At 52.8% G+C, this 17,144-nt stretch overlaps 1 protein-coding gene across 1 annotated transcript in view; it reads right to left on the bottom strand.

The window, feature by feature from the left end:
• Positions 1-17,144, bottom strand: part of Cdh23 (cadherin related 23) — a 382,861-nt gene that overhangs the window by 100,514 nt on the left and 265,203 nt on the right. The window contains exons 18-23 of the mRNA XM_074079082.1: positions 14,362-14,434; positions 12,250-12,366; positions 8,517-8,629; positions 7,263-7,370; positions 2,171-2,360; positions 1,700-1,845 (exon numbers count right to left, since the gene is read on the bottom strand). Coding sequence (XP_073935183.1) covers positions 1,700-1,845; positions 2,171-2,360; positions 7,263-7,370; positions 8,517-8,629; positions 12,250-12,366; positions 14,362-14,434 — 747 coding nt within the window. The remainder of the gene's footprint in view (positions 1-1,699; positions 1,846-2,170; positions 2,361-7,262; positions 7,371-8,516; positions 8,630-12,249; positions 12,367-14,361; positions 14,435-17,144) is intronic.

Genomic DNA, 17,144 nt, shown 5'->3' with positions numbered 1-17,144 from the left:
AGAGCTACCCCAACTCAAGAGAGCTTTACAGAATCACATGCAAGACACCAGAGAAAAATGTGTGAATGATCACACATGTAATTAGGTAATGAGAACTTTGGATTAAGCCAAGACTGACCACTGGAAGACAGTGGGCTGATTTACAATCAGCACACAGGGCTAGAGGGCATCCAGGTTCAGCACAGTACTCTTCAGGGTGGGCTTACTACTTCCCTTTGCATGTCGCTCTAATCCCTGGAGAAAGTTCTCGTACATGTCAGCAGAAATCCTGGTCCCTAAATGGGTCCAGGGGCCACCCAGCTCTCATTAGAAACCTCTTTCTGCTCTGTTCTACCCCCAGCTCCTCCAGTCCGCTTCTCGTGATCCTGAGCCACTTCAGGGCACTAGAGGTGCCCCTGTCTGCGTCTCTTTCCCCTACTGCCTGTAAACCCGCAGAGAATCACCTCCCCTCCCCCCCTTCTGTTTGGGGACTCTTCCTTGGGGACTGGTCACTGTTCCTGGATTGAGGCTCCCTCTGCTGGGGCCTGGGAGAATGTTCGGCTGGAGAGACTACTGGGAGCCAAAGCATGCTATTCATCTCCTTTTACAGGTGAAGAAACTGAGGCGCAGTGTGCCAAGGGGGCACTGCCAAGGCCACCCACTCTGATGTCCTGACAAACAGCCCTTTTTCTTTAGTGGGAATGGCCAAGTCGATTCTGCTGTCTTTGGAGTACAAACCATGCCAAATGCACTAGCACAGCTACAACGTGCTTCCTGCAGCCCAAATACCAACTTGCTTCACACGTGTCTGGCGGAAAACCCACTGCAGAGCCAGGTATCCCTACTGTTGTCTCCAGACCAACAGAGGCTCAACAAGGTAACAGAGGTTCAGAGACGTTGAGTAATGTGCTCCAAGTCACACAGCACACTGGTTAAACTCCACACTTTTTTGGAGGGGGGATCGATAGAGTCCAGGACCTCACACATTTTGGGCAAGCGCTCTACCGCTGAACCACACCCCCATCCCCAAAATCCATGCTCTTAACCTTGATGGTCTTCCAGAATTTCTAAGTGGTTCCTGCTGGGGCATCATCTCTGAGTCAGCACCTTCAGGACTCCCCTGACTAGGATGATGGAGGGGGAGGCAGAGGGCTCAAGACAGGCCACACCTCTCCTGGGCCACAGGGACTTGGGGCCACAGTCTCTTTAAAGCTTCGTCCCTATGCAGAGCTGTCTTGGTGTTTATAGGAGGGGAGGGGAGAAGGGCACCCATACCGGGGTTCCTTGACCATGTATATCTGACCTTCTTTGCATTCTAGAACCACCTACAACTTGGGATTTGGGGGTCTTGGGCCAGACCTCCATAATCAGGCCCTGGAAAACTTTCTGAAGTGACTTCCCAGAATTCTGTCTCTGCCTCCTCCCCAATTCTGTCTCTGCTTTTACTGACTCCCTGCCCTTCCTTTTGATGCCTTCCTCCACCTCTCTTGTCCTTCTAGACCCAGTGTAAGCTCTCTGCCCCCAGAGGGCCTCCTGGACTACCTTGCCCACTGTCAGACCCTCAGGGCACTGGCTCTCCAAGCCAGGTTGCAATGTACCACCTAGGGGGTCTTTGGTGGGCGTTCCCTGCCTCCTGCCTGAAAAGTGCCCAGAACTAGGCACAAATGAGCACACACTCTGCCACTCTCCGATCGGCAGGGATAAGGTGAGGGACACTCACATGGTAGACAGAGAGCCCTGCAGGGGTGCCTTCGAGCACCTCAGCCACGAAAGGTAGGTTCTGAAAGGTAGGGTCATTGTCATTGAGGTCCAAGAGGTTCACAAACACTGTGGCACTGCTGGTGGCCCTCAGAGGGGGTCTGCCACCTGGAGGAACAGGGGAGGAAGAAGCCAAGGAGAGGGAAAGATGGGTATAAGAGAAAGGGGGTGGGGAGAGGGTGGCAAGGGTCCCCCTATCCCAAGGGTCCCTCCAAGGAGCCTGGGTCTTGTCTCCCCACTCCCCTGACCTCAGGGTGCTCTGAACACCAAACCTGGGGTATGGGCATTGCTCTGCTGATGTTCAGGCACAGCCCTCCTGGGTGGGCCCCAGGAGTCCTGAGGACTAGTCACTAGGGGATGTCCCGGGCCTCTGAGGGTCAAGGGTCACAGCATGGGTGTACGGGGCTGTGCAGGGCGGCGCGAGGGTCCGTACAGTCCGTGACAGAGACGATGATTTTGCGCATCAGCTCTGCTTCCACGGGGTCAGGGTTCTCGCGGTCCAGCATGACGTGGGTGGTGCGGATCTTGCCTGTGGTGCTGTTGAGGCTGTAGAACTTGTTGGGTGGCTGGATGCTGTACACCAGGGTGCCATTCTCCCCTAGGTCTGGGTCCACGGCCACCACCTGCCCAGGAGGGAACAGATCCCTCCCTGAGCCAGTGCAGTCTGGGGTGGTCCTAGGTACTCCCTGCTTGAGAGGGGGAGTATCCCAGCTCAGGCCTAGGAAGTGGGCCTACACCTGCCCCAGCAAAGGTCTGCTGGGGTGGGGGTGGGGCATCAGGAGGGTCAGGAGATTACTAGCTGTGGAAGACTGGGCTCCCAGGCTTCTCCACCCTCAGTTTTAACCACACTCAGGCCCCCTTTGCCACTGCAGCCTAGCCTTGTGATGTGCAAGAGTGGGGTGGCGATGCTGCCTTTCCATGAGGATTCCATGAGCCTGTGCAGCTGATGACACAAGCATGCTCCAGTGACACAGGCATCCTGTGTCCTGTAAGCACTGAGCCATCTACAGCCTTAGGCGGTGGGTACCTACAGTTATACCCACTTCAGAGATGAGGCTTGGTGAGGGGAAGCAGCGCTGGGATCTACTCCAGCTCTGGGTCCCTCTAGAGCCCATGCTAGTGGCCAGCCCCTGTTGCTGCCAGGATGTCTTTGTGTCCTTCCTTTCTAGACATACAGAGAGATAAGAATGGGCTTTGGGAAAGCAGTGGCCTCAGTAGGGCCGTGACCATGGGGTTCCATGGAGGGGGTCTGGGAGCCTTGTCTGGGCTTTGGAAAGGATTTGAAACCTGGGGTTTGGAAACTGGGCGTCTCATTGCTAACTCCCCTCTTCCTTCCTCTGAAGTTTCTGGTTGTGGGATGATGTGGAAAAAATCAGGCCTCTGTGACACCAGGGGTGACAGGCATAGGCAGGGAGCCATGGGCTGAGCCCCAGTTTAAAGGGAGAAAGCAAGGCTCCCAGACCCTCTCCATGGAACCCCATGGTCAAGCCCAGAGAAGGGGGCAGATTCAAGATCACACAGCAGCATCCTTAGGATGACCTTGGAATCCTCTAAGAGTCTGGGGACAGCCATGGCTGTTCCCTGCTGCAGAAGCCATTGTGGCCCCAGAGGTGGACAAGATCACAAGTGGGGTGGGTGACAGCAGTCCCGGGGCCTCATCAGGCATTGCCATTGTAACTCCAGGACACTTGGCAATGGCAGCCAGGACTTGTCAGCACCTTCATCTCACTTGATGGGCCTTTATGCTTGGCCAGCAGAATCTGTCCCTGCTCTGGTTTAATCCCCAGCCAGAAGTGTCTCTGGGGCACTGGACCAGAACAGACAGATGAGCTACCCTGGCCGAGGGCTCCACCTGTTCCCATCCCCGGGCCTGAGGAGATCAGAGAGAGAGGCCGGTGCAGGGGCTGAACCCTCATCACCGAGGACCTCCCTTTCTACGTCAGAGAATCCCTATCAGACTGTTCCTCACCCCACACCCTCCCAACCCTGTGGCATCAAGGGGTGGCAAAGGGTCCCCACCTTCCCTGCCTGAGGTGCTGTGTTGCCTCAGGTCCCCAGCTTCCACAATGGGGACCCATCAGCCCCCTTTTGCAAATAGGAGACAAGGCTCTTGGACATTCCAGGCATAACTCAAGCCAGGCCGTGTCGTGTCACTAATGGACAGAGTAGACCAGTGTCCCTTGCCCTTCTATGTGTCTCTACTGTTAGAGGAGGGAGAGACTTTTTTTACCCTCATTTTTCTGGTTGGAAAAACTGAGGCTCAGAGCAAAAGGACCTGTCCCAGGCCAGCATATGAGATGGCTGAACAGCGGGGGAGGGAATCTCCCCTATGCTGAGGGTACCTGGGGAGCCACCTCCAAATGCCCTGGTTGATGAAGGCACCGACTTGGGCTACTCTGCTCCTCTCCAGTCCTGGGTAGGGCGGGGGCACAGGAGAGGGCAGTGGGCTGTGACCCCTCCTGCAGGCTCCCTGCGGGGCGATTTTGTGGAATCTCACCACTTTCCCTTCATTTATTTCCCATTTCACGCCCATCATTTTTCTCCCGGCCTGACGGGGAATAATTCTCTCTCTCTCCCTCTCCTTTATTTTGCTGGAGGGCTTTGAAAGGCTCTAAATCAATGCCCATCAGCTGGGTCCTTGAAGGAGGCTGCAGGAGCCAGCAGGGAGAGAGTTGGGCCAAATCTCACTGCAGAGAGAGAGAGAGAGAGAGAGAGAGAGAGGTCCACTCTGCAGTGCTCACCATGCAGGTGCAGTCCTCACACCTGGGCACGCCCACTGCACACAGATGCACGTCCCCCCCATGCAGAATGCACACGTATGGGCACACACTTGCCTTCACTCAGCTCTGAAAATTTCCTGAGATCAATTGCCCTGTGCTCAGGCTCCTGCAGACATGGCCAGAGCCCCCATCAGAGGGGCCCCTGGGTCACATGCCTAGTGTCCTCCAGGTGAGGAAGAGCCAGTCCCATCCTTCAGAGCTGGGGACCGAGTGGGTTAGATGTTGACCAGCTGAATATCACCTCACCAACAAATATACTCAAGGACTTTGCATGTTTACAATGTGCCTGGCACTGTGCTATCTGCTGGGGTTCACCAGGGAACAAAAGCAGGAGAGGAAGCTGCTGCTGCTGCTGCTGCTTCTGACAGCTGCCATTTACTGACCACTCACCACAGGCCAGTGCTTTGGTTGGGACTGTCACTAATTCCATTTTCTTTCTAGCTGAGACAGCTGGAACACAGAGAGGTTCAGTAACTTGCCTAAGATCACACAGCTGGTAGGTGGTATAGCTGAGATTAGAACCCAGGCTCTTTGGAACCAGAGGCTACCCATTTAACCATTAAGTTAGCTGCCTCTTAATAAGCAGGCAACCTAACAAACTAGCACAGATTGTGAACTGCTCTGAAGGAAACAGTATGCAGAGGGGTCAGAGGTGACATTTTAAGCTGAGATAGACAGAAGGGAAGAGCCAGTCATGGAGGGAGCAGGGTTGGGAGAGGAGAGCAGCAGAGCCTTGTGGGGGGAGGGAAGAGGTTGTACAAGGTGTGTGTGGTGTGTGTGGGGGTGTGTGGGAAGGGCAGGACGTGAGTCGGGAGGTGGGCCAGCCCCAATCAATGTCACCTGACTCTGTGTATTAGCTGTTCCCTTTTGCAGGCACCTATCCCTCCTCCCTAGTCGCAGCCCTACCTCACTCGGGACCAAGGTGAGTCCTTAGATGGCTGTGAGGCCCCTCATAGAGGTATTAAGCTATACTATATACGTATTTTATGGCTATAAAATTTGAAGAATTTTTACAACTATTTTTCTTGAAATTATTTTGCTATGACCAACTGGATTCAATTAAAGATTAAAGATCTAGTACAATCTTTTCTTGGAGATGGGGTTTCACTATGTAGCCCTGGTTAGACTCAAACTCTCGATCCTCCTGCCTCAGTACCTAAGTTCTAGGACTGCAGGCATGTCCCCAGCAAAGCTTCTTGATTTCTGGTTTTCTATCAATAATCATGCACAACTGGGAATGCCAGAGAATTCTAGAACATTCTTAAGAATTCTAGAAAATCTGACCTGGAATTTGTCCTCCCATGAAATGAAAATTTCCACAAACACTGTATTTCCTAATTACTCAAGCTAGCATCTTACATTTGGTAGCTGTTTAATATAACACATTTTGATTTTGATTTTGCCGTTTTCTTTTTGAACTTTGGGGCACTGAGAAGCTTGGTTGCTCCCGCCCTGTACCTTCCCTGTGCAGAGGGATAAGGGCCATGCCCATGAGATTTGCTCAGGGTAAACATGGGGCAGATCCTGGGGGCTGTGACGTCTGCCAGGACTTGGGCTTTTACACAGGGTGAGATGGGAACCAGCGGGGGTCTGAGCAAAGGGGTGACACGAGGGTCCCCAAAGGCAAGATGGGGCTTTGTGGCTTCTGTACTCCACCTGCAGAACACAGGGCCTGGCACACCACTGGTGCTCACTGACGGCTCGCTGAGGTTCCTGGTGCGTGAGGAGGCCCTGGGGAGATGGCTGCAGTGCGTCTTCCGCATGCTCCCAGTTCAGAAGGGTATGAGACACAGAGAGGGCCACTGCACACCCCAGCTCAGACGTGGCCAAGACCAACGGCAGTCCCTGCCTGCATGGTGTCCCATGCAGTCAGTTCCTCATAAAGCCACCTTCCTCACATGCTGCTCAGTTCCCAAAAGGAACCGAGAAACATGGCAAAAGAGGGACTTGGCCAGATAGGTGTTGACAGGTAGGAGTCCAGCTGCAGATCTCTGGGTCTCTGGCTGGGGCTGGGAGGAGGTGGTCTTGAGCTAGTGCCCGAGTGCTCACAAGGTGGCAGCAGGGAGAACCCACCAGACCAAGGAGCCCTAGAGAGCTGTGCAAATGGCCCAGGATAGACGTTTCCAAACCCAGTTCCTACTCTGGAAGAGTCTCTTGTCCTAGGCTTTGGAAAATCTTAGATTCCATACTCCTTGCCCTGGCCCTACCTACTTGGATTCTGTGGGAGGGGACACTGTACACCAGCTGAGAGCCACTCAGATCTTGAACACAATGACAGGAAGGACAAGCAACTAATGGGAAGGGGGTGGGGGCTGAAGTCAGGTGTGAATTCAAAGCCCCTCCTAGGGCAGTCTAGGGACCAGCATGAGCCAGAGCAACCAGGCTGGTGGCCACAGCTGCCCAGTGGTGAAGGAAAGGTGCCAGGGCAGGGCTGAGAGTGCACGGTTTAAGGGTAGGGGCTCCCCTGGGGGTGACCAGAGTACTGGAGTCACAATACAAGTGTGGCTACAGGAAGAACAGTTCCTAGCTTCCTGCCATAGTCTCTTGGACAAAGACCAAAGCTGACACTGGAGATTGGGGAGGTCTCTCCTGACCTCTGACACCCTTCACCACAAAGGAGAGCTTCTACAACTCTGGCTGAGTGAAACACCAGGTCCATGAGTCCCACGGGGCAGGCCACAGGGACCACGGTGGGAATGGCTGCCTGGCAGTTCCACTGCCTCCCTCCGCCTCCCTTCCACCTACTGTGGTCACATCCGAGTCTGGAGGTGTCATCTCCACGAGGTTGATGTAGTAGGGGGCATCCTTCCAGATGGGGTGGTTGTCATTGATGTCCAGGAGAGTGACATTCACCTGTGGAGCCACAAGGGGCACTGTCAGGCATTCCTGCTGAGATGGGCAGGGGCAGAGCCCATGAGTACTCAGCAGCCTGTGGGGCCATCCTGGCCCTAATTTCACCAGCCCCACCATATATGTGAGGCTCGGGCAGGACCTGCACCTTTGAGAGCAGGATGGAGCCAGTCCCTTTGGGAGGACAGGATTAGGTGCTATTAGGAGGCAGAGAATGGACACGATGGCCTGGTATCATTGCTGTGACCCACAACTTCTTCCACATACCTGCATCTTGGTGAAGGTGACTGACAGGTGGAGGATCTGAGAAACTCCCTTGAGCCTCCCAGTCTCAGCTCCAAGCCAAGCAATTTCCCTGCTCACCTGCCACCAGGTAAATTATTTATAGGATTCTGATTCCTATTAACAGGGCCTCCTGTGACAGAGGAGGGCACTGTTGAGCTTTCTGCCACATCCCTGGCCAACCAATGTCAACCTTAGCTACAGTCTCTCTGGTGTGGCAAGGTTGGGGCAGCTGCTGCTGGTGGGCGAGGACCATGAAACAAGGTCTCCCAGGGAGAGCCCAAGGCAATGGGGAATGAAGGGGAGGTGGGTAGAGTGGCTGGTCATAGCTGTCCTCCTCCAGAACGAGGGTCTTTCTGCTCCTCACATCTCCACTCTTTTCTGCAGCCAAGAGCTTGCCTGGGAACCCCAAGTTCCTCCTCTTGCTGGCATGGGGGCTCCAGGCCTTTGCTACTGGCTCATGGTAGGGAGACCCAGACATCATTTCTCAGTGAAGCAGGCTGGTGACTGACCCCAGGGACCCTGCAGGGCCCTGCTTCCTGTGCAGAGTGGCACTTCCTGGCAGAAATTCTGGCTTCTGCTTCCAGACAGATGCCCAGTAGGAGGAGGCCTCTGGGGCTCATGTCCTCTGCCATCTGCCTTGCTGGCCTTCTGGGAAAATGTTCCTTTGTGCCCTTTTGAGTGTCCACATCCCAGGTGGCAAGGCCTTTCTTCTCCATGACTGTGGTGGCCAGGGCTGCCCTCACAGTGCCTCACCCTGGTTCAGGACACGGTACCCAGAGGCCTAACAGGGAAATCTGAGGATGAGCTGAGCACAGTGACCTGGTCAGCTGGGGCGCCGGGGGCACAGGAGGGGTGGGCACTCACGGTGGCAATGCCAGTTTTCTGGTTGTGGCCCACACCCCCGTCCACGGCACGAACGATAAGGATGTATTCAGATTTGGTCTCTCGGTCGAGCAGAGATGTGGTAGTGATTTCCCCTGTCAGAGAAAATGGTGAGCATGTAAGAGGATTTGGGTGGGCCAAGGACACAGCAAGGAAAGGGGGACAGAGAAGTGTGCACAAGAGATGTTCGTACATGTCTTGCAGCCAGGACCCCAGAGCTGGTCAAGAATACCCTGTGATGGGGAGGTATCTCAGATGTGGGAAATCTAAGGTCATCCTAGGGTTAGGGCCTGGAGCCCAGGGCAGGAGGGCCATTTGGCCTCAACTTCCTCTTAGAGGATCTCTGGTTTAGACTTGATGCTAGCTTACTGGCTTTGTCACCTGGCACTAATTACTTAATCCTCGGTGCCTCAGTTTCCTCATCTGGTCAAAAGGGAACAAAAACAGGACCTACATTATAGAACTGTTGTGGAATTTAGTTAATGTCAGGAGAACTTAAAAGAGCCCAAGAACTGTTCACTCGTGTAGCCATGGGAAATAAGCACAGAAGGAGAAACCCCAAACATTTCCCACCTCAGTCCTGAGCAGTGGAACCTATAAAATGAATTGAGAATTAAAAGTTATAAAATAATTTCCCTAATTATCCCAAGATCAGCATAATTATATTCCCTTCAATTTCTTTCGTGTGTAAACAAGTTACTCTGTTAAACAGAAACATTTAAACTAGATGGCAATTTTTGTCAGTTGTTTTTGGCATGTCTTTGTATTTTGGTATAACTGAAATACTGATGTCACCTTGCTAAATGTTTGATAATTGACTGCCCAAAAGACAAAAAGGCATTTGCCGATTTGGGTGTGTGAGGATGTCTACCAGGGCCCATTTCAGGCTGCTGATTTGATGGCATTGAGCATGGAATTCACATGGGCATGGTTCTTGGGAGCAGGGGTGAACCACTAGCAGCCATCGCAGCCTTTCATCACGGCCAGGCCATTCACTGGCTCACAGGGCTTCCGGCAATAGAGACCAGGTTGAATTCTGATTATAGCCCTTCCCAGATGCTTGCCCTTGAGAACTTGGCCTTGGTCTTTAACTTCTTTGAGCTTCACTTGTCTTGTTGGTCAAATGCAGCCCAGGGCAGGAGGGCCATTTGGCCTCAACTTCCTCTTAGAGGATCTCTGGTTTAGACTTGATGCTAGCTTACTGGCTTTGTCACCTGGACCTAATTACTTAATCCTCAGTGCCTCACTTGTCTTGTCTGTAAAATGGAGCCCAGTACACCTTCCAATCAGAACTGGTATAAAGATAATTTAACTATGGTGAAACTTCCAACAAGCAGAAAGCGATCACTCCCTTCTGATGGACTGTGGGGGATGGCCAGGGCAGGGACTGTATGCTGTCCATCCCCTTATCCCCATTGCCTGAGCTTTGTGACCTGGGGCAAATTGCTTAAATTCTCTGTACTTGGTTTCTTTTACCATAATACAAAGGAGCTGGGCTGGATTGTCCCCAGGGCCATTTTCCACTCTGACGTTTTTCTCCCTGGCATACTGGTCTGTCCTCTGGTTGGTGCAGGGCTGAGTAGGGAGCCAGGGGTGGGGGCAAGATATCAAAGGAGCCAAGGCCAGGAACCAAAGAATGGCCATGATCTCACACTGAACCATGTTCCCCACTGGGGTGGTGTCAATTAATTGGCAGGGCACAGAAGAAATTAATCTCTAAAAAAGTTTTAAACATGAACTTGTCGACATGATTGATGGCCTCTCCTGTCTGGGAAATTAGATCCAATTAAGGCCACCTTTGTGCAGTGGGCCTGGCTAATGTGACAAAGGAGCTCAGAGAAAAACCCTCCAAGGCAGCAGAAAATGTCTGTGTTGTCATTCCAGGTGCCGGGTGGAGCTGGGGTCCCTGACTCGAGGCTGGGGCAGGAGGCCGCTCCATGAGTGACCCCTGAATCTGTGCTGCTAGCTGTGGCTCCAATGTGGCTTCATAGAACACGGCGATTAACATTTGGGTTCTGGTTCCTCAGTTAAGTTCTCAACCTTTCCTGTGCCTCAGATTCCTTTTCTGGAAGACAGGGAGAATGCTGGAGGCTGAAAGGAGAAGGTGCTGTTTGGAGAACTAAGAACCCCCCTATCCCTGGCACTTGGTGCATATGAATTACTGACACTGAGGTCTCTGTATCCACTGCAGATCCAGCTCTCCATGGATGGAGAATATATCTAAATAATCACATCTGGACTGAACATATACCGAGTTTTATTTTGTCATTATTTCCTAAACAACACACTTACGGAGCATTCACGTTGTATTAGGTGTTATAAATAATCAAGAGGTGATTTAAGCATGCCAGAGGATGGATTAGGACATATGCAAATACTCCACCATTCCACATAAGAGACTGGAGCATTTAGGTGTCCACAGAAGCTGAGGACTGACTGTTACTGGAAAAGTGGGCTGGCTGAGGAGGCGGCTCCTGAGAGCAGGGAGGTAGAAGGAGAGGCTCAAATGGCCCTGGCCCCTTTACTTCAGTTCCTACACACATCAGTCCCAGCTTCTGTTCTCTGAGCTTCCAGGGTAAGGGGACAAAGAAGCTATTGAGGCCAACTTGAACCAGGGAGGTATGAATAAGAGGAAGGCCTTGTGCTCTGCTGGACCGCTGACCACCTGTAATAGGTATGGTCAACGTCCCCCAGAGTTCTCACTCCCTGCCCAGAGTGTTACTGGAAGGTGACTCTGTTTCCCGGGCTTCCTGGTATCCCTGGGCCACTGCCTGTCCTGTCCACTGGGCTATGGCAGGAGTGATTTGAATCAACTCTGGGCCTGGCTCATCAACTCCCCGCCTGGCACAATGTCCCATATGCTCTTCCTCCTTCTGTAGTGACATGGAGGGGGCCTGGGCCTAGAATTGTCGTGTGAAAGGCCATTGGCTGACCATCCGCACTGTACTGCTATGTGCTTCTCAAGCCACTGAGAGTTCAAGATTGGCTGACTTGGACTCCTTTAGCACTCATCACTTTGCACAGCACCTGGCTGGGCCTTCATCAACTTCTGAATGAACACAAGGGTCCTAGATTCCTTCCAGCTGTAGGTGAACAGTCTGGGGTCTTTTGTTACTTCCTTCTGTCCTTCTTCCCCCCACCCCCGCCACCCAGCTTCAAGGAGAAGAGAAAGCTAGAGGGAGGCACATAGAGAGATAAAGAAAGAAATAGTTGCACAGGCTGAACAGGAAGCTGAGGTGAAGAAACAAAAGAAAATAACAATAGTAATTTGGTTCAGCACTTACTAAGGGCCTACTCTAAGTGTCTTTCCTATAGTCACTCATTTAATTCACACTGCAGCCCACAGGCACACAGGGAGATAGGAGGAGGAGCCAGGATTCAAGAATGAGGTCAGCAGGAGAGGAAGGGGGACCTTTAGGTGTGAGTAAATATGTCCCTGAAGAGTGTAGCTGAGCCAACTGCTTGTAAAATGGTACACATTTTAAACACAATAGGTCTCTTAATCCTTGAAAGACATCCTTAAGTGAATAAATTCATGTTGAGGTTGTTGGGGGAAAGACCGGTAATCACACTCGAATATTTCAGGAATAAAATCAGGTACTCAAAGTAAGTTTGGTCCATATGAAAAGAGAGGAGACCCTGGCCCTGGGACTGGTCCCAGATTGGGTGCAGTGAGGTAGCCTGAGGGTGTGGAGTGCCATGCTTGGGGGCTCACCCGAGCGGGCGTTGATCCGGAACTGAGAGGAGCCTTCCAAAGAGTAGATGATGGACTCCTGGCCATATTCCCGGGAGCGGTCCAGGTCTGTAGCATTCAGGAACAGCACTGTGGCTCCTTTTAGAAGACAAAGGGCATGGGTGAGCAACACCCATGGAGCCAGGACCTGGGAACCTGCAGGTGACCAGGTCTCAGGGAGGTAGGGAGCCTGCTCACTGAAACACCCCAAGGATAAAAGTGGTCTCAGCCATGGCCTAGGGACATGGCCTATGGACAGGCTGTGCAGGGACAAGACTCCTTGGGAGACTCCTGGGGTGAGTTGGGTTACTCCCCCTTTTCCTGGATCAGTCTTGGATAACACTTTGCTACTTCCCCACCCCACGTGGCTGGCCTCCTGATTAAACACAGGCAGATTGACCAGGTTTTACTTTGAGTCAAAAAGAAATGAGGCTCCGTATTAAATTATTCTACATTTATTGCATCCAATTCTGGTCCTGTTTTACCTGTTCACAGGGGAATTTATAAGGAGTTTTATTTTCTCGTTAATGTCCAGTTAAGGTCTTTACCTTCATTTCCATCTACATGTCGTCCTGGGTGGGAGGACTGGCCAGACTTCATGGGCGGCTTGTCCTGAGGTTGTGCCCACCTGGGCTTTGGGCTGCAGCCCCTCCTGTCACCCACTTCTAGCTCTAGTGGAGCAGGAGGAGGTTCTGTGTGCAGGCTCCCAAGTCATCACCCCCTGCTGTTGTCCTGTGGCTCTCTGGCAAGTGCCCCAGCTTCCTCCTCTGTGGATGTGCCTAAGAGTATGTCTACCTGAGGGTTTCTGGGGAGGCTCCCCGGGGTGAAGCAAGCAGGTACCATGTGGCTCAAAGCCACAACACTGATGGCAGCTGCCACTGTGCTGAGGACCAACAGTCCCTGGGAAGGGCAGGGGCCAGGCACTTCATGGCTCTGCCTTCCAGGTGGGATAGCCAGAGGCCTCAGATCTGACTCTCCACCCTGCCCTAAGCAGAAGCACAAGGACACAAGACATGAGGTGTTCTTTGTTTGTTTTGTTTGCGGTACTAGGGCTTGAACTCAGGGTCTTCACCTTGAGCCACTCCACCAGCCCTATTTTTGTGAAGGGTTTTTTGAGATAGGGTTTCATGAACTATTTGCTGGCTTTGAACCACTATCCTACTGATCTCTGCTTCCTGAGTAGCTAGGATTACAGGCATGAGCCACCGGTGTCCGGCTCCTAAGGTGGTCTTTTATCCAGACTCACGCAACTGGGAAAAGAATTAGGTGCCATTTGCAGGCTCCTCCTTGGCGGAGGCCCTGGGAGGGTGGGGAGTCCCAGGGACTCTTTAGCAGCAACATTCTCCAAGGGATGCCTGACCAGGACAGGGAGGGGTGAACTGGCATAGCTCAGCATCAGAAACCAGAGAGGTAAGCAGAGGCTCTCAGTAGAAGGGCCTCAGTTGGAGGTCATCCCTGCCTACAGCTGTCTCCTGGATCCAGCTGCCCCTGGGTCGAGCTGGGACTAACTTTAGCTGTGACTGACTCCCTCTGTCTCTGGCACCAGCTGTCCCTGAATCCTCAGTGCTCAATAGTCCCTGATGTGGGTGTACCCCCACTAGGAGAGCACACTCTGCTTACAGGGTGAAACTGCCAGTCTGTCCCAAGGATGGAGGAGGTGCTCTGGAGCCTGAGTGTGGATCTGGAGCTCCTGTTCTCATTCTCATATAGAACATACTTCAAGGCCACCCTCGCAGAAGTCACGGCTCCTGGGCTCTGCCTCAAAGTACCACTGTCTCAGAACTCTCTGCACTCTAGATTCTTTAATCAGATTGCTTAATTCATCACTCCTCATCGTTCTCTTTCCACTACGCTATAGCTGCAGGAGAGCAGGGACCTAGTGCCCAGTGGGGTGTCTGCACATAGTAGGTGCTCTGTAAATAGCTACTGTTTGCAGATAACTAGATGTCTTCAAAGGCTCCCCTGACTTGTCACAGGGTGCCTGACATGGGAAGCAGAGAAAGCAGTGGGCATCCCTGAATCTTTGTGTGAAGCAGTGTCTATGCCTGCTAGCTGCCTGCCTTTGTGCCCTCCCACCCCCTGCCCAGACTGTACCTGCCATGATGTTCTCCACAACTGAGACAAAGTAGGCGGGCTTGCTGAAGGTGGGAGGGTTGTCATTCTCATCCTGGAAGGAAAGCAGAGTAGTTGCAGACACCTGGAAGGTAGGCTGGCCGCATGTCTGGACAGGCAAAAAGGGGCAGGGTAGGCACGTTGGCCCTGAGAAGCTGTGGTCAGAACCCAGTGGGGTGTCAGGAGGATCAGGTGTCCCTCTGTGGCCATGTTCAAGGAACTAGGACAGGACTTAGGGAAACCTGCCAGATAATTGAGGGACCAGGAGATGGAGAATGAAGTCAGCAGCTGGTTTGCCTATACATTCCAATGTCCCTGGCTCTAGCCAAGTCTTCCAGCTGAGCTCCAGGCTGCCTCCAGTATTTCCACCCTCAGTTCATCTGCCCCAACTCATCAGACAATGGTAGAAGGTTCTAGGGTCCCTGATAAGAGGAAGGGAAAGAGAAGCACCCAATCCCAGAGATATTGCAGTGGTGGGTAGCTCCAGGTTATTCCCTAGGGCTCCTGCCCTAGGTTGGCTGCAGATGGGGACAGTCAGACTCTCCTCACACATCAACAAACCTTGACCTGGAGCATTCTCTCCTGCGCCAGCTTGTACCAGGCCAGGGGGCCTTGGCTGAGGAGCTGGGCCAGGTCTTTTGGGGGAAGCAGCGTCAGGTGCAGCTTGCTGCTCTTCCATACTGTTCTTGTCCTCCATCAGAGGAGTCTTCCTGCCTCTGAGATGGCCTTTGCAATCACTCACCAAGAATACCTCCCCACTCCCCTCTTAGAGGAAGCCTCTCTGAGCCCCCCTGCCCCAAAAGTGTAGTGCAGAGCACAGGAGCTGGCAGTCTTTTTCTTTTTTTTTTTTTTTTTTTTGGTGGTACTGGGGTTTGAACTCAGGGCCTCATGAACTCTACCATTTGAGCCACTCCCCCAGGAGTTGGCAGTCTTACACCCTACTGTTCAGGGGATCCTTCTTTCAGGGTCTCAGTCTTATGGAACTGAGGGCTCTCAGAGGGGAGGGATCCCCTTTAAACCCCTTTTGCTGGAGTCACTTCTGGCTGATCAACCAGGAAAGAGATGAGGCCATGCACCTTGGCCCACCACCCTTAGATCTTGGGGAACTCCAGCCGTATGTGGGAACACGCTGATTCTTTTCAAATCTGTCCCCTGCTCAGGACTGCACACTGGCTCATGCTGACCTGTCCCTATCCCCAGGGAACTGGTGGCCTCACTGGCACTCCCAGGACTCTCCCAGGCCCCACATGCACTTGCATTGAAGCTTCTGCTTGGCTGCACGAAACGGCACAGAGAATGTCAGTGACAGAGCCTGAGGCAGACACTTATTAGCGGTGATATTTCCCCGGATCCTGGCGCTGCGTTCACTATTAGTTCTAATTCAGCAGCTCCCTCTATAAAAGCTTATTGTCCCCTAATGGGAAATCTACAAACCGAGTTTGACTTCTTTATTAAAAACCAACAAGCAGTGGATGAAAAGGAATCACCTGGCCCCTCTCACCTGCTCCTCCTGACAGAGCCCCATCCCTGTGATCCGCCTCTCCCCACCCCCAGTCTGCGCAGGAAAAGATCCATCAAGCTGGGTTTTCCTTTTCTTTTCTTTCTTCAGTTGAGAGAAAAACCTTTTTGTGGAGGGGAGGAGGCAGCTTAGCCAAGTGACAGCTACTTAAAAACCAACCACGTGCAAAATCAACTCAAAGGCGATGACCTTTTCAAGTGTGGTCCTCAGTCACAAGTGACTATGCTGTCCAAAAGTCCTGCTTGGGGAGATGGGAGCTCACTCACAGTCAAGGTGGCACCTGTCTTTGTAGCCAGCCCTTCCTACTATCAGGGAATCAGGGTAGATGTGAAGGAAGTGCAGTTCCCTGGCACCTATCTGGCAGTGTTGAGGAGATATGAAAATGAGACCCCACCTAGAGTCTATCTCAGTGTGCACCCTGCTTAAGGGGAGAGCAGGGTGGGGCCGTGGGCCCACTTGCCCTGCACATGGAAAGTCCCCTTCCTGGGATCAGGCTGGGAAGCTCAGCCTGATTGCTGCTTCTTCCTGCTTGCTCTGGCCCCCTGAGGCGGGGGGGAGGCTAAGGGGAAAGGAGAAAGGGCCCTGTCTGGCCCTGTCCTTAACTGAGCTTGGGGTTGGGAAGGGTCTGGGTGTGGGGCAGTCCCTGGGTTTCCAACTGTCCTTGGGGCAGGTCTTTGCTACTCTGAGTGTGGCTCATTGGCCAGTGTTAACCACAGTTCACAGTGACACCACAAGGCTACTTCAGGCCCACTAGATTGTAACAAGATCACAAGTAACCCTGCACAGGAGAAGCGGTGCTTCAGCCACCTGTAGATAGGATGCCCCAGGCTCCCAGCCTGTGATCACAGTGAGATGTCAGCCGGGAATCCAGCTCTGCCACTAACTAGCAGAGAGGAAGCACTGGTGACCTGTGTTTGCCCCTGACCTTGGCTTCCCTCTCTTTGAAATGGAACAAGAGAGATTGTGCAGTGGGAACAACCTGGCACACGGGTGGAACTCAGCACATTTGAATGTCCATTTGTCTGATGGCACCTGCCCAGCTCTTCATCTTGTTACCTTATCTCTCCCTAAACTTCTGTACTCCTCTCCTTTACCCACCTGCTTTCCCAAAGCCTTCTGTGGGGTGGGGAGTAGGGGAGAAGGGAGGTGCTATGCCCCAGCCTGCTCTCTGAGCTCCCATTTGCACTAGAGCTGGGTTGGGCACAGTGCTTTGGGTGGGACACATGGCTGTCCTATCAGCTATGAG

Source organism: Castor canadensis, chromosome 7 (genome assembly GCF_047511655.1).
Source record: "Castor canadensis chromosome 7, mCasCan1.hap1v2, whole genome shotgun sequence".
Lineage (NCBI taxonomy): Eukaryota > Metazoa > Chordata > Mammalia > Rodentia > Castoridae > Castor > Castor canadensis.
The sequence above is the reverse complement of the archived record's forward strand: the minus strand, read 5'-3'. Positions and strand labels throughout refer to the sequence as shown.